This window comes from Phoca vitulina, unplaced genomic scaffold (assembly GCF_004348235.1).
Source record: "Phoca vitulina isolate PV1807 unplaced genomic scaffold, GSC_HSeal_1.0 scaffold22, whole genome shotgun sequence".
Classification (NCBI taxonomy): Eukaryota; Metazoa; Chordata; class Mammalia; order Carnivora; family Phocidae; genus Phoca; species Phoca vitulina.
This window is the reverse complement of record NW_022589725.1, coordinates 2884019-2911799: the sequence shown is the minus strand read 5'-3', so window position 1 is coordinate 2911799 and position 27781 is coordinate 2884019. Positions and strand designations below refer to the sequence as shown.

The window sequence follows — 27781 nt, the reverse complement described above, 5'->3', positions numbered from 1 at the left end:
CAAATAGCCAAATCCCTGCAGCCCCGCCCAGCCTCTCCGCCAGTGGGGGAGCCGATTAACCATTAACCCCCAACCCTCCCCGTCAGGGCCTCCACCCCTTCGCAGGGGCTAGGCCAAGACTCCCGGCAGATCCTCCCAGAGGACGGTTTGAAACGCAGGAAGGCAGAGAGGGCCCCTGGGAGGAGGCGGTGGGGAGGGTGGAGGGCGGGGGCCGGGGCTCTGCCCGGAGACTTCGGGGTGGGCATCCTGGGCAGGGCGAGCGGCTGAGGTGTGGGAGGGGAGGATGCGCCTCTCCAAAACCCTTGTCGACATGGACATGGCTGACTACAGTGCCGCGCTGGACCCAGCCTACACCACCCTCGAGTTCGAGAATGTGCAGGTGTTGACGATGGGCAATGGTAGGTGGGGGCAGGTGTGCCCAGGTGTGCCCAGGTGTGCCGCTGGGGAGTGGGTCTGTGGCACTCAATGCTGGGCTGGGAGGAGAATGATAGAAAACGGCAGGTCGGGCCCAGAGGTCAGTACAGGTGTCACCAGGTGAAACAGGTGTGCCCAGGTACAGCGACCAGAGGCATTCTGGGTGAGGGGAGACCTGCGTGGGCAACTCTCCAGCAAAAGGGGACCCCAGGTATTCCTGTCTGGCCCGTCCGGTCCCTGGTACCTCAAGGCTATCTCTGCTCAGTGCGTCACTGGGAGCGGCGACATAATGGTGACCTCCCCCTTCGCGTCTAGCTCCAATAATTGGGCCCGACTATGCCCTTTCCTGAACCCTTTGGGCTTAGGTCCAGAGAGGTAGAAAGGTATGTTCTGTCCCTGGAGATTCCGGATGGAGGCATCACTGGGTGTCTTTGGGACTTTCCTGGGGTGAACGCCCCACTTAGAAAATGGAGTTCTTAGGGAAGTTCTGTTCAGTGAGATGCCAATCAGCAGTGTGTGTTGTGGTGTGCTCATGGCCTCGTCTAGGTGTGCGTGCACGAGTTTCTGTGCACTCCTGTGTGGGTGGGGGGGTCACAGTGTTGGCATGTGTGGGCCTCCGGGAATCCATTTGCACGTTTGTGTTCATTTGTCTGTGTGCGCTTGTTCCGTCTGTTTCTGTTTGTATTTGATTACTGCATCTGTGTTCGCTGGTGTGTCTAGAGGTGCGTGTGTTTGTCTTGCTTGTGTACGGAAGCAGCAGTGAGTGTGTGTCTGTGTATCTGTGGATGTTCGCACACAGGCGCTGTGGATGCGGATCTGTTAGTGTGCCCTGTGCTTTCTGGACGGATGTCCTGTATGCGCATTCTGTCTCGTGCCCCTGTTTGTACCTGCTCCTGTCCAGGTGCGCGTTCCTGGACCGGGGGGTGATCAGTACTCTCCGCTAAACTTGATTATGCAGACATGATATGCAGGGCGTTGATAATTGCCGTTTGCCAAAGGAGATTCACCTGAGCCACACGTCCATTTCTCTCTGAGCTGATTTTGTTGCCCACGTTGTCTCTCCCCAGGTTTATATATTTGTTCCCACATCACCAAGAGCACATCTGAAGCTGGGGTGGGAGGTTTTCCTCCCCAAGGAGGTAGGGGAAGGGAGGAAGCCTGGAAGCTAAGAAGCTTCTAGAGGGGAAAGGCCCCAGGCCAGCCTCAAATAAGGTGTGTGGCAGGTGACCAAGGTCAGCCTGCCACCTGCCTTCCTTCCATGGCTCTGCAGCTTCAGCCAAGGTCTGTGATGCTTGTGGTCAGATTGGCTTAGTCAGAAAGATGTGACTGCCATGCCCATGGTCAGCCTCACCTGCTGCTCACCTGTTCCTGCCGTAGACCCGGTGTGCGACCTCGGGCACATCCTGTCCCCTTGCTTGGCCTCTCTATCTGCTGCAAAATGGGTTTAATCACCGCAGGCCTGCTGGCCAGCCAGCTTTGAGGAGTGTCCATGTAAGGGAATTGAGGGGAAAATCACAGCAAATGGTAAGCAAAAAGCTTCTGCACTAGGCAGGGTGTCGTGTGACCCCCGGGGACATTGTGTGCTGTCACACTCCTGGCTACTGCCCAGCCCCAGACTACTCCCTGGGGCCAGTCCCGTCACCCCTTCAGAGCCTGCACCTCCCAGGAGTCGCATGCACCCGAAGCAGAGGCCACCACTGGGTGTCCCGTGGATAGCACAGCCTCCGGCTCAGGAGCCAGAAAGATCTGGGCTCAAAAGTTGGGCATAGATCCTTCCTACCTGTGTGAACTCCACAAGCCATCTTCCTCTCTGAGCTTCTGTTTCCTCGTCTGTCAAATGGGAACACCTAACAGCGCCTGCCTCCCAGAGCTAACGGGAAGACTCAGTAAGGTGAGGCCCCTGGTGCTCAGCACTGGTAGCTGGTCCTCGCCCCACATGGGTCGTCTCAAGGACACTGGGCATCCGTAAGAAGGGTCTGCGTTCTCTACTGGCCTTTGAAGGGGCGTGAGTGTTGGGATTACATTTTACATACCTCCTGAGCTGGTGGCTCCAGCTCTCCATGGAGAGCTCCCCACCTGTCTCCCACCCCTGATTTGGAAGCAGTGACAACAGCAGGGTCTTTGTTCATCCGAGGCCCCAGCAGACACCCTAGCAAGGGCAGCGTGGGCCAGAGTTGTCCAGCACGGGCCACAGTCATCCAGCACACCTGGGCTGTAAATCTGGCTCTTCCACTTAGCAGGAGTGGGGTGACCCTGGGCAAGTCACTGGTCCTCTCTGAGCCTTGGTGTTCTCACCCGGAGAATGGAGTCTGTCTGCCGATGCAGTGGTGAGGTGAAACACTCAGCAGCACCCGGCCCCTTCTGCGCAGGATGGAGGAACCCCCGCCCCCAGCCTCCACCTGAACGGCCAGGAGTTGTGGGGTCATATCTCCCCAGGGGTTGAGGGAGGTGAGGCTGAGGGAGAAAGGGCACCAACGTGGCTTAACAATTATCCCCATCTCCGGGAATAATTCACCAAGTGGAGGGGGCCGAGCTCTGGGCACCCTCAGGAATCTAGGAGATGTCAGCCAGGCGACAGCAGAGATGAGATGCGGCGGTGTCCGCTTACACCTGAAGGCTGGATGTCATCTGCTTCAGGAGTTTGATTCTGCAGAAAAGATATTCCTTCACAAATGCTGATAACAGTGCTTTTTATGTACTGAGCATGTCACCTACACTGATTCACTGAATCCTCCTAACAGTCTTAGGGGATTATTATGCTCCCTATTTCACACGCAAGGAAACAAAGACATGGAGTAAACTCAGGCAGCCCATGTCACCCGGCTAAGAAGTAGGCAAACTCAGACTTAAGCTTGGCAGAAGGGCTATAGCATGTATGTATGTCCTTAACTGCAGCACGATGCCCCTCTCCAGTTCTCAGTGGGGTGTTCCTTAGGAATTCAAGGTCGGATTCGGGGTATCCATGGAAACCCGTGTGTGTATGACTGTGTGGTGTGCATTTGCATGCATTTTTTCTGGAGAGATGGTCCATGGCGTTTATCATCTCCAAGAGGTCTGTCTATCCTTGATGGAAGATCTGGTTACACAAAGATGGTTCGGCTACTGAAATTAAAAAAAAAAATTGCAAACAACCGGAACAGTTGAACTGCTGCCTTTTACAGTTAGGGATACTGAGGCCCAGGGGGAACTTGAAGAGAGGAAAAGGAACTCGCCCAAGGTCACAGATGAGTTAGTGGCAGCAGCAGCACTAGCACCCAAGGACCCCAAGCACCCCATCCAAGCTCTTTGCCGCCTGTGTCTTATCCCCCTTCTCAGACTTATATAGATGCAATAGTTTTGCCTCTGAGACAGGTGGTATTTGGAAGATTCCCAGAACCTTGCCATGACCCTCCCAGGAGGACAAATGGGCCACTGTCCTTGGTGCATGTCTTCCAATTCCCTGGGAGAGTTTGCAAGGCCTCTGGATACGACCTGAGCAGGTTCTGAGCAGATGCTGGGGGTGTATGTGCCCAGTGAGTCAGGGTCTGTAAGGTTCAGATGCATCCTAGGGGGTGGTCAAGTTTTCATTACTTCCCAGAAAAAACTGGGCCTAGCAGTCTCCACCATGGACTGGCAGACCCTCACTAATGACTCTGGTAAGTCATTGTCACAACCATCCCTAAGCAATAAGTGCAAAACAGGAGTTCCAAATGCCAAGGGACTTGCCCAAGGTCATTGAGGGAGTGGGAACAGCACCCGGGTCTGGATAAGGCTGAAGCCCTGAGGGGGAGATCCCCACAATGCTCATATTGGTTTCTGTACCTAAGCCCCCAGGAGAGCAGGGCCCCTCCTGAGTCCTCACGCTTGTCTCCTCTGGTGCAGACACATCCCCATCAGAAGGTGCCAACCTCAACGCCCCCAACAGCCTGGGTGTCAGTGCCCTGTGTGCCATCTGCGGGGACCGGGCCACTGGGAAACACTACGGTGCCTCGAGCTGTGACGGCTGCAAGGGCTTCTTCCGGAGGAGCGTGCGAAAGAACCACATGTACTCCTGCAGGTGAGGAGCCCCTGCTTAGAGCCTTGATTTCTCTAGCTGGGAAATGGGTACGCTTGGGCTAATGATGTTCCCCAGAGTCTGTCTGCTCCCTCACTTGGTCCCAGAGGCATCTGCCTTCTGAGGCCTTTAAGCTTCCTCTGGTTTCTTAAGCCTCGGGGATCCAGATGGAAACATCCATTCTAGGAACCTCATTCACTGATCATAAAGCTACCAGCTGCCCTTTACTGAGCACTTACTGTATGTCAGACATACTGAGTCTTTGTATGTATTTAACTGGCCCTACAAGCCCATCGTTATTTTTCCTATTTAGCAAATGAGGATCCACGAGGCTTGGCATCAAGCCTCCTCTGAAGCCTCAGAGGATGGGGCCCATCTGCCAGCCTGGTGCTTTTCCTGGGGCAAATAGGGGATTGGCCTCAGGCCTTTCTACCTACCCCAAGGGCTTCCCAAGGCCTTGGGGATCCTTCCTTCGAAAGCACCTCCCATTCTGAGTGACAACAATAATAAAACAATAGCATTCAGTTATGAGGAGTTGCCATCCACAGATGCTGTGCCAAGTCCCATCCACATATTTTCTCATTTCCGCCTGTCGACACGCCTCTGACACGGTTGCTGTGATTCTTCCTGTTTTATAGATGAGGAAGCTGTGGCTTGGAGAGGGCCAGGAATCTGTCCAAGGTCATCCAGCTTGAATCAATGGCAGAGCCCCCATTGACACTCAGGGGTCTGCCCTTCCCCGCCCGTGGGGCACTGCTTCTGCCTACAAGAGAGTCACTTAGGCCAACCACGTACTGGCTCTGAGCCATAACAAGAAGCCTGCCAGGGGCTCTGGACTTTCCTAGAACGTGGGAGAGAGAGCAGTGCCCCCGTCCTCAAGGGGCTAGAGTTCCCAGCTCAGTTCTACCATCAGGCTGAGTGATCCCGGGCTACGTGCCACCTCTCCAAGCCTCAGCAGGACAGGGGTGGATTCTTAGAGAGTTCACGAAAGAGGCCTTTCTCGTGGTTAGCATAACTCTCGTGATGGGGGCAGGGAGGCTGGGAGTCAAGGCGGGGATGGCCAGCGTTCTAGTTCAGCCCTGGGATGGGAGGGCTGTGCCTTCTGCATCCGACCATCCGAGCCCTCCCCAGGTTTAGTCGGCAGTGTGTGGTGGACAAAGACAAGAGGAACCAGTGCCGCTACTGCAGGCTCAAGAAGTGCTTCCGGGCTGGCATGAAGAAGGAAGGTGAGCCTCCGTCCTCCGGCTTCCGCCCCGCTGCCCCACCCACACCCCTGGTCCCCCCCCACCCCCCACAGCCATTTACAACTGCGACCAGGCTTTATGACTCCGGTGACAGACCAGGCTTTATGACTCCGGTGACAGACCAGGCTTTATGACTCCGTGACAGGCCCGGGGGGTGAATGGCTAATGGCTGAGAGGAGGGAGGGCCTGGCAATCTGGCCACAGGGCAGGGCTGGGCTTGGTCTTGAGAAAGAGATAAGCGCTCACTCTGGGCTGCTCAGGTTCCCAGCCGTCACCACCCCTACCTGCGCCACGGCCACGGGCGCCCAGTTGGGCGTTTTCTCTTAATATACTGTTGCAAAGAGGAAGAGAGCGGAGAATGACATTACAAATGTCCGTGTGCCTGCCACCTAGACTCAGCAAATGTGGGCCGTGCGGACGGGATGGGGGGTCTCTCTTCCTGAGCTTCCTGTCCCCGGGACAAGTGGCCCCCCCCACCCCGTTCCTTAGTCTTCACTCTTGAGTATCGGGTGACCCAAAGTTTTCATGTTCTGCGGAGCGGGAACCAGGCGTCAGACTTGCCCTGGGTGGAGGTGGAGGGGAAGACCGGAGCACGTTTAGAGAGTCCTCTCCAGGCCTCTGGTAAGCGGCAGACGCCAGCCACTGGGCAGGGCTTCTCTACGAGTGACGTGGCGCCCTACGTGGCTGGCACTGTGGTCATTCTCCCTTTTCCTGGATGAGGGGACTGCGGCCCAGAATGGTTCGGCAGCTTGCCTGAGGCCCCACAGCTGCTCAGTGCAAGCCCCGAGGTTTGCCCCCGGTGCTTCAGACTAGAGCTGGGTGCTGTCTGGCGATACCCCCACGTTCCCTCCTTTATGACCTCCAGACCTCAGGGACGTTTACAACTTTTGCAGCCCGAGCTCAGGAAGCAAAAATCCTTTAACTACTCCATCTCCTTCTCCCCTCCGCTCACCTTCCCCAGCTCTAGCACCAGACCCTCACTCCTCGCCCACCAGCCCGGCCCTTGGTCTAGTCCTGTACACACACACCACCGAAGGACAGGAACCAGGACCAGCTGCCCGAGCCAACTGTGAAGGAGGGGCACTCCCCCCAATCTCTGCCTCGGAGCCCCTATTCCCCCTGTCCTCTCCCTAGGAAGTGGCTCTGTGTGTCGTCCCTGAAGGGCCTTGCTTTGAGCTCATGAGTCCTGTTGGGGACTTGGGCCTGCTGACCCCTATGGGGCCCTGGGTGGGCTCCAAGGCCCCCTCCTGCTGCCAACTCCACAATGATAGTGCCCAGATCTTGGGTGGGCGGGGGGCAGGGTCTCAGGTCGGGGGGGGGGCTTTTTCAAAGGGCAGTGCCCCCCTCCCGGCTCCCTAGTTTTCAGTGGGGTTGACACCCTCTCCTTCAAGCCGGGTACCACCTTGTGGAATGAGGAATGTGAGAACTGGGACTATAACACACGCATGAGCAGCAGGAAGCAAGGGAAAGACAGCGTACAATGTAGGGGCCTCAGGGTCTGTGGTTCTCACAGCCAGTGGTTTTGTCCCCAGAGCCTAAGGTGTCAGGTTCCAGAGCATGAAGCTCTCGAGGTAAAATTTCAGGCCTTGTGGCAGGCAGGTGGGAAAAGGATTGGCAGCCTTCCTCGGTCGTACGGGGCCTGGTGCCTACACGTGGTCAGTCTTTATATATGTCTCTTGCTAAACATCCAGAGTCATTGACACGGGTGTCACTTTGGAGACATTTCTTCTGGACTCCGGTTTTCCCGTCTGTAAAATGAGGAGGTGATAATGATGCCTTCCAGCTCTGGGAGTCCAGCGACCCACTCACTGATCTACCAGTCCCCCTGGGGGCATGTGTCTTTGTTCCCTGGTCCTCCACCTGAGCTGCCAAGGAGGCTGCAGCCCCGTATCCTGGCTCCTGGAAGGGGAGGGAGAGCCCCAGGCCATTCTGCTTTAGCGTGGCCTCGAAAATAGGCTGAGCTTCTTGGCTCAGGGAAGGAGGCTTTAGGCCAGGAGGTTGGGAGCATTGGCTGATGGCACGTGAGTGTGAGCTGGTCAGTGTTGGTGCTGATTTGCATACCTCAGTCAACCGGAAGATCGTGGCAACTGCAGTTGCGTGATGGCTTCGAGAATAGGTCTGGGGGGCATGGTGTTCAGTCGTCACGGTGGTCAGGCTCTGGGAAGACAGAGTATTACCAGTTCTACCAAAGTCTTGTAGTCCCGACACCCGTCGTCAGCCTGGTGGGAAGTCCCCAAAGCCGAGAGAGATTCTCGGGGGAAGCCTCCGTGCTCAGGAGAGCTGGGACAAGTTTTCATTTCTCTTCTCTGATAGCTTAGGGTCCAGGAATTGAAACCCAGAAGTGGTCCCTGACCACAGGAAGGCCTGTGCTGCCAGCAGGATTTATGGGCTGGCCGGATGGAGGCAAGGTCACCCAATCCACCCCCTCCCTACTTTACAGATGGGGAAATTCAAGCCAGATAGGCGACATGATCGGGTGGAGTCAGGCTCCCCTGAGCTGGGCACACACCAAGCTCCCTGGACTGAAACTGGGAGGGCTCAGCCTGGGGGCATCGTCTCTGGTCTAGATTCCTGAGACTTCCCCTTGACCACAGGGAAGGGCTCCAAATCCCATAGGCCTGTGAGCTTTGGCCAGAGGATATTCCATGGTGGCCAGAAGTGGGTTCCCTGAAGGGACAAAGACTCTGGGGAGAAAGCTGGGAGTCAGTGGGCCCAACAGCAGGTCTCGATTCTGTCCTATAACCTGAGACAACACCTACCTGGGGCTCGGTTGGCAGACCCAGGACGAATGCTCAGCCCCTGGATGGAAGCCCACCCAGGAAGCCGGGCTGGGGGTGCAGCAGGAACAGGCTGGCCATGGGCCAGGGGCACTCTGATGGGCCCTTCCTCAGAACCCCGGCCCAGCCCCCCCATGGGCCCCGTCCAGGGGTTCTCTGGGAAGACAGGCTCATCCTCCTCTCCGCCTCTGGCCGGGTCAGTTAATATTCAATAGAAGTTACATTAGGTCCCCGACCCTGCTAATACTGAGCAAACATTTGGAAAACATCATTCCGTGACTGAGCTCGCGCTGGGCACTGATAACACCGGCTAACCTTGGGGAGCCCAATCCGCAGCTGCTGACAGCAGCCCTTTTATTGGGCCCGCCTCCCCTCGGCGCCCTGGTGGGTGCGGGCGCTGGCGGCTGGGAGGGGTGTCGCGGGCAGGGCTGCCACGTGTGCAGGGGAGCGGCCCTGGGGCTGGCCCTGGCCGGGGCGGTGGGTGTCAGGAGAGATTTCCGACCTGGGGACCGCTGTCCTAGCCCACTCACGCTGGGGCTCGGTTTACACTGTCTGCCTTTCATTCTCTGATTTCAATGATGTGTGAAATCAAGAGAAAGTTGAATGGCTGCAGGGGACGTTCCACTGAAAAATAGGGCCCACCTAGGAACCAGAGCTTCTTTCGCTCACTCAACAGACATTTCCTGAGCACTTGTTGTGCGCCAAGCTCTGCGCTAGTCGCTGGGGCTGCAGCAGTGAATAGGAACGGAGTTCTAGCTTTCTGGAGCTTTCCCTCCCATCGAGAGACAGAGAGTAAAGGAATGAACAAGAGATTCTACAATAAGGGCCCCCGAAGAGAAGGAAAGCAGGAGATATAAAGTGCAGAGCCTGAGGGAGGGAATGCCGCATCGGACAGGGTGGTCAGAGTGGGTGTCTCCGAGAAGGTGACGTTGGCACGGAGCCAGGCGCCAAGCGAAGAAGCAGCTAAGCTGTGGGGGAAGCAGAATTCCAGGCAGGGGGGCAGCGGCAGCTTGGCGGGCAGAGTGGGATCCTAGACGAAGGGGTTCGCTCCGCGTGAGATGGGGAGTCACTGGTTTTGAGCAGTGGGGGGATGTGACCAGGTTCAGTTGTAGCAGATCGCTTTGTCTTCGGAGAGGTGCCCGGACAGTCAGGGCGAGGCCAGAAGCAAAGAGACCAGCGAGGAGAGCCTGAGCTGCTCCTGGGAAGAGGCAGCAGGGCCCAGCCCGGAGCCGGGCGTTCCGGACAGCATGTGGGCATGAGCAGAGGTGGTCTGAGAAAGAGAGATGGACAAGCTTATAGATGGGAAACTGAGGCCCTGAGAGAGGATGTGATTCGTACCAGCACAGAGAGAGTGAGTGGCAAGTTCCAGACAGGCACCAGGTCTCCTGCCAGCTTCAACAAAGCCTCATTCCACAGTGAGGCCTCTTGGACTCCAGGGGACGGGGCCAGGGCCGCAGAAGGTCCATCTTCTATCTTAGGCCAGGGCTGACACGGATGGGGAGGCGCAGGGAGGTGTGGGGCCCTAGTAGGGAGGCCCTAGTGGAGGCCCGGGGCTCTGAGTTCCTGGAGGAGAGCCCAGCGATGGGGCAGGAGGGCGCCGGGGCTCTTTCGTGCTGTCTCTGAGAGGGAGGGTTAGCCTCCTGCTGATGGATGAGACTGTCGGGGCAGGGGGGCCTCCAGATCCCCTTTTCCAGGCCTTCTGTCTCGGTGTTCAGGAATGCCTGGGCCATCTCCATGTCACCCAGGGCCATTCATTTTCCTTGTTTTACACACTTTCATCTGGAACAAAAGGGACCCTTTTCCAAAACAGAGCTTAAAAATCTGTCATCTAGATAGATCTCCTCTTCAATACTCAAGACCCACCTTAAACCCTCTGCCAAGGCGTCACTATGTTGCATCCCTACAGGGACCAGGGGATCACTCCCACCACACCCCATTGTATTGGGGGGCCTTTCTGGTGCTTCGAAGGTTCTTCCACACGCTGGGTTGGAATCCATCTCCCCTCATTCCCGCATGCTGATCCAGGCTCTGCCCCCTGGATGGCCCCTCCTCCCACCTCCAACCGTGTTTCCTTTACCCCAGGTCAGCCCTGCAGTATCTCCTTATGGGTCAGACTCTCTCCCCTCATACCTCATCTGCTCCTCAGCAGTCAGGGGACCACCCTCCCCTCCGCCCCATCCCTGTCCCCCCATCCTCACCTCTCTCTGCCTCCTCACAGCTGTGCAAAATGAGCGGGACCGGATCAGCACTCGCCGGTCAAGCTATGAGGACAGCAGCCTGCCCTCCATCAGCGCATTGCTGCAGGCCGAGGTCCTGTCCCAGCAGGTATCGGGATGAGCCTCTACCACCTGGTGGTCCCACACACCAAAGAGGAGTCTCGCCTCCACCCCTGTCTTCCCCAGCCAGGCCCTGGGGCAACAGTCTGAAGGGCCCTGGGATATCCCAGAAGGGAAACTGAGCCAGTTTAGTAGCAAAGACAGAACTCGAGCCCAGGCCTGGCTCTCTGTGGCACTTTCTAGTTCATCCTTTTGCACACATTCTGCAGGCCAGGCAGAGTTGGCTTTCACTGAGGGCCTGAGATCAGTTTAGCCCTAAGAGAACAGATTAGTGGACAAGTAGACAGCTTGGCAAACGGGCTCAGCCCGTCCCTTGCTGTGTGACCTTGGGCAAGTCACAGCACCTCTCTGGGTTGTGGTTTTTTCACCTGTCAGATGAGAATGATGATTTTTTTTCCCCTGCTTCTCTTATAGGGCTGAGGGTTTCCTTGGGGTTCCAAGGAGCTGGCAGAGGAGGAAGTGGGGGGCAGGCACCCGGTGGAGGCCCAGGGGGAGCCCTCCTTCCTCATATCTGCCTTCGTCAGAATCTTTTCTTCTCTTCATTTGCCCCCGAGCTTCCTCCTGAGTGTCCACAGCCCATCTCCCCTTTTCCCGAGAGGGAAACTATCTGTGGGGTGGGGGTGGGGGGCGGCGCTCTGTGCAGGGGGCAGAGACTGTAGGGAGGGCCTGGCCATCCCCAGCATTGTCCTTCACTTCCGCCAGATCACCTCCCCTGTCTCCGGGATCAACGGAGACATTCGGGCGAAGAAGATCGCCAGCATCGCAGACGTGTGCGAGTCCATGAAGGAGCAGCTGCTGGTGCTCGTTGAGTGGGCCAAGTACATTCCTGCTTTCTGCGAGCTCCCTCTGGACGACCAGGTGAGAGCAGACACTGTGGGCAGTGGGGACGCTGGGCAGGTGGGTCCTGCTGGCCCACCTGGGATATAGCCTTGGATTAGTTTGATTCTGTTTAACAGAACACACGTGGTGCTCATGTGTGCCCAGAGCTGTTTAAATCACCATACAAATCTTAACTCATCTAATCCATCCAGTGGCCCTATGAGTTAGCTACTATTATCATTCCCATTTTATAGGTGATGCAATTGGGGCACAGAGAGGTTAAGTAACTTGCTCAAGGTCACACAGCTAGTATCCAGCACAGCTGGGATTAGAACACTGTGCATGCAAGTGTACTTTGGTAGGCAAGCTCCAAAGTCCAGGCTCCTAGCCTCCGCACTCCTGCACCAGACAGCTCTCCTGCGGGCATGTGGACAGGGCCCCAGGGCCAGGGATTATGAGAGTTGAGCTAAAGCCCTGGCTCTGAGACTGGTGCTCTGTGTGATCTTGGACAAATTGCTTCCTCTCTCTGAGTCTCAGTTTTCTTATCTGTAAAGTGGGAATTATAATATCTGTTTCAGAAGAAAATGAAGACATTACCATTTAAAATGCATAAATCATGTAATGCGGCATCTACATCATGGCCCAGGCCACAGCTGGCTTCCCTAAATGTCACTTTCATTCTTGTATCCCACCAAGATGGTTTAACTCAGCGTTTTATTTCCCAAAGTACCTTCTTTGGAATACCAAAACTGTCCTGGGGCTGCTGGGGGAGGGAAGAGGCTGGTGCAGCGAGATGAGGGTGAGTGGGTGGGGGGGGGCACGCACATCTGAGGACAGATGAGTTTCTGAGATACTGCAAATGATCGCTCCTGACCAGGCACCTCTAGGCCTCTCTTGTCTGGGAAAGGGTTGTTGGACTGGGTCACCTTCTCAGCTCGGAGGGAGCTTGGACAGTGCCCCAGACATCAGCTCCTGGTGCATTTGCTTCTCTGTTTTGCACGTTTGCACAGCACACTGGCGACATCTGTTAGTCTGTGAGGGTTTCTGAGAAGTCCTTCAGGCAAGGAAGACACTGAACTTTGTGGGACCCAGGGCTTCTCAAACTCCCTTAAGCCCCAGACTCTCTTGGAACACCTGTTAGTATCCTATGGTGGGACACACTGTGGAAACACTGGTTTGGCTGGTCCTCACCCTCACACTGGGGCCTGGATCAGATGCTCTGTCTCATGGATCCCTCCCTGCTTTGGCAGGGACGACAGGCCAGGGATCTCGGCCAAGCTGCCCCTGCCTTTTCCCCTGCTCCTTCTGTGCTGGCCCTGGTCCCCTCTGCTGGAGAGTCTGTATTAATGTTTAATCCCTTCTGTTCCTTCCCAGGGGCTCAGCAGGGCAATAAGATACCCCCAAGCTGAGCAATTGTTAACCTCAATTTCCCACCCAAACCTCCCTGGCTGGGGCTCAGAGCATTCTTAGAGAGCAGTGACGGGTGGCCAGCAACACGGGACAATCATTAACACCCCCACCCTGCCTGCCCACCCCCGGAATAGCCTCCGTGTCAGGAGGGTTCCCAGCTCCCCATTCATGGTGTATAAGGAGCCCATCTTGCCCAAGAGAGTTGGGACACATCTGGGAGAACTGGGGGACACTGTCCTCCAAAGGACACCCCAAATCTGTCGGTATTGCCCCAGGAACCACTTTCCAAGTTTGTTCACTTCTTGATTTGTTTTGGACATCAATCCATTGAAACCTAGGAGGCTGGATAGCATCGAATAAAGGGGCTGAGGTCTAGAGAGGGAAAGGGATCTGCCCCAGGTGGCAGAGCAAGACAGCCACAGGGCTGGGATTTGCTTCCAGGGCTTCTGCCCCTGGGTTTGAGAGCCACCGGGGTCAGTGACAAAAGCCCTCCACAGTGCCTGGTGAATGGGAAGTGCTCAGTAATAAGCATCCTTGGCCTCCCTTGTCCTGGTCATGGAGAGTGGCCTCTCGCCTGCAAGGCTATTTGCTGTTCTCCTCTTTCTTGTCATACTTACAAGATGTAACCCTGGGAGGACAGAGGAAGAAGGGCAGGTGGCTGCCAGATCTGGAGAGGGAGTTATCGAGTTTGCCCAATCATTCATTCATTCATTCATTCACCCATTCCTTCCTTTCTTCATTCAAATGAGTATTTATTGAATGTTTACTGTGCCTTCCATGCCCTAGACAATGCCATCTCCTTAGAGTGACTTTCTCTGACCTCCCCATCTAATGTAGCCCCTCTTGTCCCATCGCTCTTTATCACGTGACTCTCACCCCCTCCCTCCCTCTCATCCTTCCTTCCTACGAAGTGCCTGTCACTTAGTAGGCACTTAACATTTGATGACTGAAAGAATGAACAATCCAATGAATGAATGAACAAAAGCATTTTTACTTCCTAGATTAGCCTGCTAAAAAAGCTCCCAAATTCCCCAACCCAGCCTGGCAGACAAGATCCTTGAGGCTACCAGCCAGCTCCTACTTTCACCAGCTGCTATGTTGCCGTCCTTTGGGCCTGCTGCAAGCCCCAAAGTCGATGGTTCGGAAAGGACAGACAACGTCCTTCTGGCTGGGTCCCTGCCTCATACTTCAGGCTGCCAAAGCTGCTTTGTCTCTCGGCAGGGAAGGAATATGTCAAGCTCATCCCCTGCCAAGGCCAGCACTCACACTTGGCCTTGGGAACCAACATCCATGTCCAACCTCTTGGAACTCACTCTCAGAACCCTAGAATCTTATAATGTCGAGTGAACAGGTGTCCTGGAGATCTTCCAGAGCAGTGATTTCCCCAAACACAACTGCACATCAGAACTGGCTGGGGAGCTTGTTAAATGCAGATCCTTGGTCCCCCCGCCCCCGACCCCGCACATACAGCCTCAGAGTCTCTGGGAGTAGGGCCTCAGAATCTGCATTTTATAAAGTACTCTTCATAATCTTCTGCAGCTGGCCTATAAGTAGGAATTCAGGACCCACAGTTTTAGAACTTTCTGGCTCATAGACCCTCTTGAGAGTCTGATGAAAGGCATTGAACCTCTGCTGAAAACACACACACACACACACACACACACACACACACACTGAGAATGGTAAGTTTCATCAGGCACAGAAATGAGGCCCAGAGGGAAGAGGCAGCTTAGCTTGCCCAAGGACGCAGCGGTTCAACAATAAAGTCAGCATTTGGCCTCCCAGCTCTGAGTGCACGTTCTTTCCCCTTCCAGGTTCCTGCTAAATCTTTTCCAGGTTTTATCGGTTATGGGAGGAAGCAGCAGTTTTCTGATGCCCATTTTATAGTTCAGGCAGGTAAAGGCAAGGGAAGCATTAAGCTGACTTGCCCAGGGTCATTGAGTTGGCTAAGAGCACCTTCCCAGGGGGTACAGACACCTTCCCAGGGGTGCAGCTGCCAGATACCATCCCTTCTCTCTTCCAGGTGGCCCTGCTCAGAGCCCATGCCGGTGAACACCTGCTGCTTGGAGCTACCAAGCGGTCCATGGTGTTCAAGGACGTTCTGCTTCTAGGTAAGGAGGCTGCCTGCCCCAGCCAGGGCTCTGCGGAGGGCAGGCCCGGGGTGGAATGCACCCAGGCACAGGAGAGTTCCACGGTGGCATGCAGGGGCAAGGGAGAAAGATCAAGAATGTCCTTTTCCCAGTGTTCCCAACTGGATCCTCCATTCAGATGCAAGGAAATGTGGACGCAAGGAATGGAAGTTCTCCAGCATTAAAGTTAGAGCACAGTCGGGGTTATCCGTGGAATTGCTTGTGCGCTCTGATGTGCTTTCTGGATTGGGGGCAAGAGGCCACCAGGAAGGGCACACCCCCCCGGCCTATGTCACTTATAGGTGACATTATAACACACGCTTCCATGGCGTGTTTATGTATTATTTTAAATGCTTATATAGATCACACTACAGGCCAGATACTGGTCTGAGTACTTTGCAAACATTACGCCTTTAATACAACAACCCTATGAGGTAAGTTCTATTATTTATCCCCATTTTATAGATGAAAAAATGGAGGCACAGAAAGTAATTTATCCAAATATATATGGTTAGTGAGTTGCAGAACTGGATTTCAACCCCAGGCAGTCTAGTTCTAGAATCTGGGCCCTTAACCTTGATGCACTGGTGCTTCCCAAGTGGCCCTTGAATGTCACTAGTCTTACGGGTCATATTGGAGAATGGAGCATGGGTGATATGAAAGGCTCCTAGAAAGCCAGGCTCCAGAGCCACTCCAATGACTTCAAACAACTCATTCCTTTCATCTGGGCCTCCACTTCCTCATCTGCAAAATGGGCATGACAATCTCCATGCGCCGTCTCCCGTGGGTCCCAGTGGCATTGCAACTGCAAAGGGCAAGGGCTGTCCAAAGCTGGGGAGAAGGGTACACCCAAGGTGGCAGCCTCATCCCCTTTCCTTCCCAACCCACCCAGGCAATGACTACATCGTCCCTCGGCACTGCCCAGAGCTGGCGGAGATGAGTCGGGTGTCCATGCGCATCCTCGATGAGCTGGTGCTGCCCTTCCAGGAGCTGCAGATCGATGACAACGAGTACGCCTGCCTCAAAGCCATCATCTTCTTTGACCCAGGTACAGCCCCCGCCCCCCACCCACCCCTGAGGCTCCAGGCCCTCCGTCAGACCTCCCTACTGGGCTATGTACCCTGCAGTCACAGACAGCCTCATTCTCAGTACAACAATTGGCCGAGGCTGTTTGCATGAGCTATTTAACAGATGAAGAAGACCCAGGTTCAGAGGGATGATGTGACTTGACAAGACCCACAGACTCCAGAGGCTTCGTTCTGTTCTTTTCCCCCTTTCCCTTCTGTCCCCTCCTCCCTCCTTCCTCTCCTGACCTCCTATCGTCCTTCTTTTCTTTCCTTTCATCTTTTCTTCTTTCCCTCAAAAATTTTTTATCAAAACAATGTCTGCACATACTTAAAATGTACCCCACTTTCCGTGCTAAAGCCTACTTCCCCGGGGGAGCCATTTCTGAGTCTTTTAACGGTTTCTTCTGGCTCTAAATAAAATGCTAAGCCATCTCTTTCTTGATTTAGCTGTTTTCGATCACATTTTTCCTCCTGCCCTTGGTGAGGGTTTCACTTTTCTCTCTCACCACTCCCATCTTTTCTCTCCCATCTTCTTCCTGAATTTTCACTGCGATTTTAGTGTCTCCACTGATTGTCTTTATATGCTGTCACCTCTCCTCTCCCCATTCCATCTACTGACTTTCCACCTGCATTGTTAAAGAATGGCTTTGTAGCTATGTCTTTGTGCAAAGCCTGACTTCATTTCACAATATCAAGATGCTGGACTCCAGAGCCTTGCTTGCTTCCTTCCCACCTTACACGTTAGAGGGGACCTACTGCGTGCCAGGCGCTGCCCTTGGTGCTAGGCTCCACCTACGTGGAGATCACCCCTGGTAATAACAGTAATGAAGAGGGAGATGACCATAGTTTATGGAACACTCACTAAGACACCATTCTAAATACTTTATGTGGATTATGTCACTTATTACTTACAACGTGGTACCTTTGAGGTAGGAGTGGTTACTATCCCCATTTTGCAGGTAGGAGAACTGAGGCACAGGGAGATTGATTAATTTGCCCAAGGTCACACAACCAGGAAATGGCAAGGCCTGGATTTGAACTACAGACTCTCTAGGTCTCAAGCCTATATTCTTGCCTACCACACACCCCATTTCTTGAAGAGTAAGATTTCTGGTTCTAGTTTCCTTGAGAGCCTGACCCAGGCTGTATCCCCTACAGTGCTCAGCATGGAGCTGGACAGATAGTAATTGCTCAATAAAATGGGGAGAATTATTGATGCTGAGTCAGGATCAGCAACCTGGCTCGGAGGGGCAGGTGACCTAGTATAGGGCTTGACATGTAGGTGATGCTCCATAAATGTTTGTTGACTGAATGAAGTCATGCACAAATGTGGCTTGGTGGAGCAAGCCCTGGACTGGAAGTGTGGGTGAAATTCTCTTTCTGCCACTTACTTTGTCCATGAAAGAGGAAATAATGCATGACCTCTATGAAGGTTGAGTTTAACTATTGGACAATCACTTGAATCCCCTTCTAGGTTAAGGATCTAGAATTTATTCCTTGATTTTTTTTTCATTCATTCATCCTTCCATTCATCTAACCATCCCTTCATCTAGTTATCTATTCAACAAATATTGACCATGCATGATGCTAGGTAGTGGATTTAAAGCGACAAACAAGACATGCCTGCCCGTCCAGAGCTCATAATCTAGTGGAAGAGACAGTTACGTGCTCTGTGGCCGGTAGTGACAGAAGAACCACAGGAATCTGGGGCATGATGGACACTCATAAAGCAGGCTTGGGAGGGTGGAACAGAGAAGGCTTCCTGGAGGAGGTGAAACCTATGCTGAGACCCCAAGATGACACAGGCAAGGGAGGAGGGAAGCGGGGAGACTCTTCTAAGAGAAGCAACATATGCTGATGTCTGGTCAGTGGGACCTCAACTGTGATCAGGAGCCCCAAGTCCCCATTATGGATCTGCCAACCGCTAGATGCATGACCTGGGCCAAGTCCTTTCCCTGCTCCCTGCCTCATTTTCCCCATGTGTAATGAGGAGGTTGCTAGGTGCCCTCATGGGTATGTTCCTGAAGTCCTGCCCACCCACCCCCTTCCACCCCCCATCTCCCAGTTCTGCATCTCAGGAAATATGACAGAAATGCTTCTGCCTGCATCCAGGAAGCTATAAATGTGTTAGTGTACCCTGGTTCTTGAGGACCCCGAATCCTGGTCCCAGCACTGCTAAGGACTCCGCAAGTGACCTTGGGCCACTAGGTCCCCTGTCAGGGCCTCAGGAGTCAGGAGAGATCTGGGTCCTGGCTCCCCAGATGCTCCAGCCGGGCCCTTGCCCATGCCCTCCCACTGCAGATGCCAAGGGGCTGAGCGACCCGGGCAAGATCAAGCGGCTGCGCTCCCAGGTGCAGGTGAGCCTGGAGGACTACATCAATGACCGCCAGTACGACTCCCGCGGCCGCTTCGGTGAGCTTCTGCTCCTGCTGCCCACCCTGCAGAGCATCACCTGGCAGATGATCGAGCAGATCCAGTTCATCAAGCTCTTCGGCATGGCCAAGATCGACAACCTGCTGCAGGAGATGCTGCTGGGAGGTCCGTGCCAGGCCCAGGAGGGGCTGAGAGGTGGGCGGGGCTCCCTGGCAAGAGATAAGCCTCACACCTAGGCTCACCTCTCAGCTCCACCACCTCCTCCTTCTGTGGCTTTGCCCAGATCCCTTAACCTACCTGGGCCTCAGTTTCTTCATCAAGAATGGGGACTATGGTCCATTTATTCGGGCACTGAGAGCCTAGTGTGTGCCCGTCACTGTTCTAAGTGCTGGGGATGCAGCAGAGAACAAGAGCTCTGCCCTCCCAGAGGTTTCGTAGGAGTGCGCGTGCACGTGTGCATAAGGGCATGTGGGAACTGACAGTAACCAAGTATACAATAAAGGGGATAACTACATTTTTGAAGTCAGCAAGTATTACGATAGAGCGTAACTGAAAAGGGGCCTATTTTAATAGGTTGGCCAACAGAGACAGCCTCTCTGAAGTGGGGACCTTTGTGCTAAGACCCAACGGATGAAAGAAAATAGAACATTTAAAAGCCAAGAGAAAAACATTGCAGCCAGAAATAACTCATGCAAAAGCCCTGAGGCAGGGGAGGTTTGTGTGTTCGAGAAAGAAGAATAAGGTCGTGAGATGGTGGGGGAGGGGGTGTTGCATGAGATGAAGATGGTTATGGGCAGACACCAAATCATGAGCGTACAGTCGTGTAGGCCACGGTCAGAAATTTGGATTTTATTTTCATTGCTACTTCTGTAAAAAGAGTGAAAATCAGACTACCGTTTTTAACAAACTACTCTGAATGTTAGGTAGAAAGTGAGTTTCAGAGGGGTGCAGAGAGGCAGGAGACTCCTGAGAATGTTACTGTCACCACGCGGGGGTAGGACAGTGGAGGATGGGGTGAAGGCATGATGGGATAAACTGGATCATCTGCGAGGAGGAAGAACACGCAGGATTTGCTGGTTGATCGCATGTGGGGGAGGGGGGACGGGAAGGGTCAAGGATGAAACCTACATCTTTCCTTTGAGTGACAGGACTTACTGAGTTGAGGAAGATGGAGGGAAAACAGGTAGAGGCTGAGATGATGGTAGCCATGGAGACGAACCAAGAGACCATTTAGACTTTGGCAAACCTCAAGAGGACTGTAGACATCCAGCGGGGAGTTATCAGGAGGACAAGTTCAAAGCTCAGGATGGAAGGCAGCCCCGTGGTACTCCAGCAATTAGGGGCCATGGTGATAGATATTAAGAAGTGGGGGTCAGGGAATTGACAGCCACGGTGGGATGAGAGAATTTTTGCAGCGGTAGCACTCAATGAAGTGGGCTGGAAGGATAGGAGTCAGGATCTAAGTGAATTCAGGACTTGGGAGGTGATGCGGTCTCTGGCGATGGTATGGCCAACGGCCACCTCAGCAGATATTTGGGACTGAGTAATTTTTTTTTGTGGGGGCTGTTGTGTATACTGTTTAGCCACATCCCTGGCCTCTACCCATGAGATACCAGCAGCACTCCTGTAGGAGCGACAGCCAAAAATGTCTGCAGATACTGTCAAATGTCCCCTGAGGGCCCCAAATCTCCCCCAGTTGAGAACTACTAACTCATTTTCACTTTGACCCTGTGAATTATGAATCAAGTGTCATTGAGATCAAGATCAGGACAGGGGTGTCTGGCTGGCTCAGTCAGAAGAGCATGCAAATCTTGATCTCAGGGTCGTGAGTTCAAGCCCCATTCTGGGTGTAGAGATTACTTAAAAGTAAAATCTTAAAAAAAAAAAAAAGGATCAGGATGGAGCTTGTGCTCTGTTGCCAGATAAACTTGGGTAAAATAATTAATCTCTCTGGGCCCTGTAATCTCATCTGTAGAATGGGACAATAATAATAGCCACCTTATAGGACTCAAGTTGAGAGGATTCAGTTATTTCAAACATGAAAAGTGCTGTAAAACAGTATCTGGCACATAATAGATGCTCAATATTGATAGCTATCATTGAAACTTTAGAGGCCTCTTGCAAGCCCTAAAAATCCCATCATGGCACACCATTGACCACAGTCATTACCAAACTATATCTTATATGGTATTATTCTGACACAGTTTTTATTTATTTTTTATTTATTTTTTAAAGATTTTATTTATTTATTTGAGAGAGAGAATGAGATAGAGAGAGCATGAGATGGGGGAGGGTCAGAGGGAGAAGCAGACTCCCTGCTGAGCAGGGAGCCTGATGTGGGACTCCATCCCAGGACTCCAGGATCATGACCTGAGCCGAAGGCAGTCGCTTAACCAACTGAGCCACCCAGGCGCCCTCTGACACAGTTTTTAAAGCAGTTACTGTGTTCTAGACACTTTGCTAGGCCCTCAAAGAGAAGAAAAATATATCTGTAATTGTAATGCTCATGGACAGAAAAGTAGATGTTCCCAAAAGATGGGTTACAGATAAATTACTACGGGAATTCCAAGGAATGAGAGGTTTATTTCCTACTGGAGTATGGAGAATCAGAAAAGGCTTCCCAAAGGTGGAATTATCTGAGCTGGAATTTGGACTGGTGGACATGGGGGTGTGGAGGAAGCATCTTTCATGGAAGGAACATGGGCAAAAGGAGAGATAGGGAAGTACAGGGAACCCTCAGGTGCTATCAGTAGGTTAGTTTGGCTGAAGCAGAGGCATGGGGGGAACAAGGCTAAAGGTGAGTTGGCACCAAATGGAAGGACTTGCATGCCATGGAGCTTTGAGAGCCATTGATTAAATCCATTACATTCATATTCAACCAATACACTACTCATTATAATATTTAGATCTCACAGCTTCCTTACACGCTCCTTCTTTCTTTTAACTTTTGTTCTCTTGGTTTGTTGGGTCCTCTCAAGACCCTCATGGAACCTATGGATAGGAATGCTAAGCCCCAGTTTACTAACCCAGAAATCGGTAGCCAACAGGCACCGTCAATATTGGACAAACAGGCTGACTGGCCACACTTGAGGAAGAGGTGCCTCAAGGCCCATGGTCTTTATCAGACTCTCCAACCTGATTGAGTCTCTCTCTACCTGCAGGGTCCTCCAGTGATGCACCTCATGCCCATCATCCCCTGCACCCACATCTGATGCAGGAACACATGGGCACGAACGTCATTGTTGCCAACACGATGCCCTCTCATCTCAGCAATGGACAGATGTGTGAGTGGCCCCGACCCAGGGGGCAAGCAGGTGAGCAACTTGAGCTCTACTCAGCAAGGGATGAGGTTGGGACCTAAGAGGGGAGCCAGGATGGGTGGGTCTAGAAGATGGGAACTGGGATATAACAGTTCTCTGTGCTCCAGGGTATGGAATGAGGAGTGAGATTGTCCATTTGTTAAGGCTGTTTTTTCACTGAGGCCATTCATTCAGTGAGGTAATTAACAGCCTCTATGGAATGAAGCTATCCTTGGGATGAGGGATCCATTGGGTGAACATGTCCATTGGGATAAGAATTCCATTAGGTGATGTTGCCTATTAGGTAAAACTGTTCTTTGAAGTAAGACTGCCCAATTAGGTAAGACTATCCATTAGACACTTGGGTGAAACTACTCATTAGGTGGGGATGTCTGCCGGTCTAGATGGTCCTCTGAGGTGAAATCTCACAAGAGTGAGTTTGTCATTGGACGAAATTCTCCAAAAAGTAAGAGTATCATTGGGATGAGGTGGTCCATTAAAATGAGATTGTTCTTTGGAATACTTGTCCATCGAATAAAGTTGGCCAAGTGGGCCATGGTCAAAGTTGAGTTTCAAATACATGATGCTGTGAGGCCAGTTAGTTTCCATTATTCATCTACCTAAATATCAGAGAAATGGTATTTTTGGCCAGACACTTGGGTCTCATCAATTGCTGCTCTTTCTCTCCAAGAAAGGACATTGCTGTCACATGTCCCACTGTCCTTGAAGAGAGTCAGAATTGGGCCCTCGTTTGGGAGAAGCAGCCTCGATCTCCATGTTAAATGGTGGAGGAGATGGAGGTTGGTAGGACCTGGGCAGAAGCCTCTGGCCACACCTGGCCCAGCCATAGCCTTCCCAACCTCACCAGGCTGAGACTTCATGATCTGGGACTCAGAAGGTTTGAGCTGTAGGAGACCTTAGAGATTGTGTAGTTTAATTCTTTCATTTTATAGAAGAGGAAACTAAGTCAGAGAGGGGGAAGAACCTTCCCAAGACTCTGGTTACTCCCCAAAAGGTTGGAATTCTCAGCAGCCTCTGTCTGTCTCTCTGTCCTTGCAGCCACCCCTGAGACTCCACAGCCCTCACCGCCAGGTGGCTCGGGGTCTGAGCCCTACAAGCTCCTGCCGGGAGCAATTGCCACCATCGTCAAGCCTCCCTCTGCCATCCCCCAGCCGACCATCACCAAGCAGGAAGTCATCTAGCAAGCGGCGGGGGGTCGGGGGCTCTGCTGGCCTCCCAGCCCCCTCAGAGAGCCCCGGTGGTCTCTTGTTCCCAGTGAAGGAAGCTGTGACAACAAGGCCAGTCTCAGGGCAGCAGTGGAAAGGGCAAGGGGACCAAGAACTTGGGCTGTGGGCCACATCCCATTGCTACCCTCCACCCCCTGCTCTGGATGACAGGGCTCTGACTTGGGGAGACCGCAGATGGAAAATCCTCTGCTGCCTTGGACAACTCTTCTCTTGCTGAAGCCACTGCCCTCCCCTTCATCATACCTACCCCCAACTTCTTCAGCCCCAAAGGACAGCTGTCTGGAGACGACATGGGACCTTGCTTAATAGCTCCCTTCCCCTTCAGACTGGTACTTCTTCCTCCAAGTACTGTCCTAGTCCCCAGACACTGAGCCCTTCAAGGCTGGGTCAGATCGGGGCATCTGACCCCTCCCTGTTCTGCTGCCCCAACCTCCAACGCTTCTCTCCACCTGCCACTCTCACCTTCCTCAGCCATCCTAATTTCTCCACAGCCACCTCTCCAGGGGCTGAAGAAGACTTGCAAAAAGTCCCCCAGTCATTCCAGGAGCATTTTAAAAGACTAGCTGGGCTAGGCACAGTGTGGGACTGTTGAGAAGGAAGACACCATTCCACCTCTAACCCATGGCTCTTCCCTTCTTAGGGAATCGGGCAGGTACTTGAGGTGATGCTCCCCACAGACTGTCAACAACGAGAGGACAACCCAAGGTGGACAATTGCAACAGGAACTTGGAGGGGCTGAAGTGGTCAGAGAAAGTTCGGGGAAAGGGGCAGACTCTGCATTAGGCCTTTAAGGAAGGGCTGGATTCCAGCCAGTGGAGCAGGTGAGAAGGACTTTCCAAGGAGGGGCAAACAGTCTGGACAAGGCCCCAGGTTGGAAGAAGGGCACAGGGGGGAGGTGATGGAAAGACCAGGCTGTTTGGAGCAGCATAGGAGTCTTGAATGCCAGGACTGAGGCACTGAGGTTTGGGAGTAGCTAAGGAGGTGCTCAGTGAGCCGGGAGGGAGCAGGGAGATCAGATGGGGGCTGGTGATGTGATCCAGGTGAGAGTGAGGAGACCTGGAGATGAAGATGGATGGGTGCGAGCTCAGCTCAGAAGGATGTCAGGGAGGAATTACCCCCGTCCTGGGCCTCTCTCAAACTCTGCTTCATTTCTGGCGCTGTGTTAAGGCACTTGACATGCATCATCTCATTGCATCTTCTCTATTACCCAGAGACTGTTGCAGAAGATGAAATTGAGGTCTAAGTGGTTAAGTGATTTTCCTAGAACTCACACAGCTAGTAAGTGGCTAAGTCAGGATTGGATCCCAGGTCTGCCTGGATCATAATAGGAGTTCTTAACCAGGGTGGCTGAGCATCTCTGAAAGGGCCCCTCTGTCCTCACTGTGAGCCAGTTGATGGACATCCTGCCCCTGTCATCAGCCTCAGAAGCCAAAGTCTTATTCTTCCCAGGGGCCCTGCCCACACCCAGGACTAAGATTGGCTTGGAGTTATACTAATGTCCGGGTAGGGTCCAGCATCCTGTCTGCTAAAGAACAGGAGAATTCATAACTCTTGGACCCCTTTCCTCTCCTCACTCCCCAAGTCTGGAGGAAGGGCGTCAGGGGTCTGGTTCTTAGGAGATGGACCAATGTGGCCTGGCAGTCCAAGAGTGGAATAGTTTGGGTGGGCCAGGGAGAGATGAGAAGGCCTGGGTTTGAGCACTGCTCTGAAACATTAAGCCCCAAAATGGAACAGCCAGCACATCATCCTTGGGAATTTTGGTGGCTTTGGGAAAATTCTGGAAAGTGCTACTAGCCATTGGGAACAAAAGAGATGTGTTGTGGGGCTGGAGCTGTGCTTAGGTAGGAGAGTGAACAGTTAGCCTGGCCACCTATCCCCACCCCAGGCTGACTGTTCTGAGTGGACGGAGGCAGGACCGCAGTGCCCCCAAATTCCACCATTAGTGATTGCTTTTTGTGGCAGAGGCATGGGGCGTTTGAGGGCAGTATGTCCAAGAGAAACCTCTACATCTCCTGTGGTCCCAGGAGCAGCCTGCCCGTGCCACCAAGCTAAGTCCCCAGTCCCAGGAGAGACTGTCCCATGCTCAGAGCTCTCAAGCCTTCCCAGCCATCCCTCATTCTGAGTCCCCAGAAATCCCAGTCAGGGAACCCAGGCTCGTCTGGGGTAAGGTGGGGAAGCCAGAATCTTTCTGTCATTGTGGTCATTCCCACTCTTTGCTCCTCCAGCCCCCAGTGCTGCTCAGGCCTCGGTCATGGGAGCGAAGTTGAGATAAGAATTTTCCACAGGATGGAGTAAGCCAGCAGGGGCTTTTAACAGTAGCAATCTTCTGGGTCAGGGGCTCAGTCCTCAGCCCCAAATTAACCCTTCCAGGAGGAGAAATCCATTCCATTTTAATAATTTTATTGCAAGGCAGGAAGCCCAAAACAGAGCAGTTTACTTTTCTGATTCTGAGGATATGGCATTGGAAAATCTCTCTCTCTCTCTCTCTTTGCCACCTGAGTTCTGGTCCTAAAATATAAAATCTGGAGAACTAAACAAGGGTTGGGAGGGCAAGCATGGACCCTCCAGTTCCTCCCCTGAGATATCCTTTTCTCTGGGCAGCTCTCAGGAGCTTCCAGAATCCACATGACTCCCTGCAGCACGGACAGAGGAGAGGGTTGGAGGTGTATGCTCTTGGACTTTGTGTGATGACCAAGCCAATTACTTTTGCCAAATTGTTCTGTGATTTTCCCTGACTGGGATGAATTGTGAAATTCACACCAAGCGATTCTGCTTCCTGTGGGTGTGAATACCACCAGCTCCTGTGTGGACCCCTGAGCCCGTCACTGCCGCCCAATGGGGCAAAGAAGCAAAAAAACCATTTCTTACTCTTGTGTGTTTTAACAAAAGTTTATAAAGCAAAATAAATGGCACATATGTTTTCTAAGTCCTTGGATGGGTGTCCTTTCTTCCTTGTCAAGTGTTAGAAACAAGAATGAGAATAGCCAGATAGTCTTTTATGCTCTGCAAAATGCTTTTATATACACTATTGCTTTCTAATCTTGCATCAAGAGGTAAGCAAGTTAGACATTATTATCCTTGTCCCCCTTCACCTTTTAGAGCTGAGAAAACTGAGGCTCAGGGTAGAGGCAGAAGTGGGACTCTAAACCTGACCCCTGATTCCAAGCGCTCACTATGTAGAGAGAGTGAAAGTCAACCCTCCTTCTCGAAAGGGGAGAGATGTGGTTGGAGAGCGATGGAAAGATCTGGGAGGATGGCAACAGGGTCCAAGATGGAGCCCGATTTTGGGTCATTGCCAGGGACCTGGGCCAACGGCCGGCCATAGGGGATGAGGAGGCATGGGGACATTTCATAAAGGCAAGTGTTGTTTTAAAAAAGAATAAAGGCAAGGATGCACTCGAGAATTTCTAGCTAGGTCTGTTGCCACCTTGGTCCTTTCCCCCTGATAAACTAGGTAGGTGGGCTCGTGCCGTGGCCACCACACACCCCAACCTCATATTCACTCAGGGGTATGCGCTAGAGAGCCAGTTGTTAGCTTCTCTTCCCAACTTCATGTTTGGCAGTGGGGTACTGATGGTGACAGTGGGGCAAGAGTGGGCGAGAGCTACAGACCAAGGCTTTGCCCCTGGGGAGCAAGTTGCTACATGTCACCAGCGCACCACGGCATTCAGTGATGGGGGGAGAGGGCTTGCTGGGAGGCTAGACTCCGGATGCCCAGGTGTGGGAACACCAGAGCGACCCTTTCAGCTTCCCCAAGGGAGGTGACAACGGTTCTGGCCTGGGAGTCACCGATCAGTGTAACTCCACTTCTCTGAGCCTCATCTGTAAACTGGGAATGGTGCCTTCCTCTGGGAGTGTTGTCAGGATTAAAATGAATGAGACCAGAGTATCTGTAAGAGCTTTTGGGTATGAGGTGCCCACCACCAGGGGCTCAGTGTGAACCCTCCATCCAGACCCTTTCTAATGAGAAGCTAATCATCAAGTTCTCCAGCCTCAAGGGCACCCGTTAACTGCCTGCAGATCCCCGAGGCCACTCCTGCTTCCCCCTGTCCCTTCCCTCCCCTCCTGAGCTCCAGGAAATATTTTGCCTTGCGTTGCAACACAAGCCTTGTCCATGCGGCTACCAGCATGGACGTGGGGGCTGGGGGCCAGAGGAGGCTACTGCAGTCCTAGACCCGGCTTAATAAATCCATATCAAAACCATAAACCCTGGGCTGCCATAAATCCCTCTGGCCTTGGCTCTTCCACCTCATCAGCCCTTTGCCCCAGTTTATCTCAGATCTCAGCGTGGGCGGCCAGAGCTTCCAGTTTGATTTCCATTTCAGTTGCAAAACATCAGCTTGGGTGACAAACAGCAGATCCCATCATCCCCAGGTTAGAGTGGATGAAACCAAGATTCAGAGAGGCGAAGGAACTTGTCCTAAGGCGCATAGCTAGGGAGCCATTGAGCCAGAACTTGAATCCATGCTGCTTCTACCAACCCCTGTAGCCTCACTGAGAACTGGGAACTACCCCTCCCCCACCTACAAAGGTGGCTTCCAAAGCCATGATGCTCAAAGCTTTTTATCCCATTATTCTAAATGGCACCCCATTGCTCAGAGTGGGGATGAGAAGTGGAGGTGATAGGCTGCAT

The 27781-nt window shown here is 53.0% G+C and overlaps 1 protein-coding gene across 2 annotated transcripts; it reads left to right on the top strand.

Annotated features, from left to right (window-relative positions):
* Nucleotides 1-283: 283 nt before the first annotated feature.
* HNF4A (hepatocyte nuclear factor 4 alpha) lies at nt 284-24669 on the top strand. Of its 2 annotated transcripts, none has more exons than XM_032419750.1 (10): nt 284-398; nt 4276-4450; nt 5579-5673; nt 10687-10793; nt 11507-11662; nt 15057-15144; nt 16055-16210; nt 18531-18767; nt 21764-21916; nt 22961-24669. In XM_032419750.1, exons 1-10 carry the CDS (start codon nt 284-286, stop codon nt 23101-23103), a joined length of 1425 nt encoding a protein of 474 aa, XP_032275641.1. In that variant the 3' UTR covers nt 23104-24669. The 2 variants fall into 2 exon arrangements, with proteins under 2 accessions (XP_032275641.1, XP_032275642.1); XM_032419751.1 differs by having other exon boundaries at nt 21764-21886; nt 22961-23103.
* Nucleotides 24670-27781: the final 3112 nt, after the last annotated feature.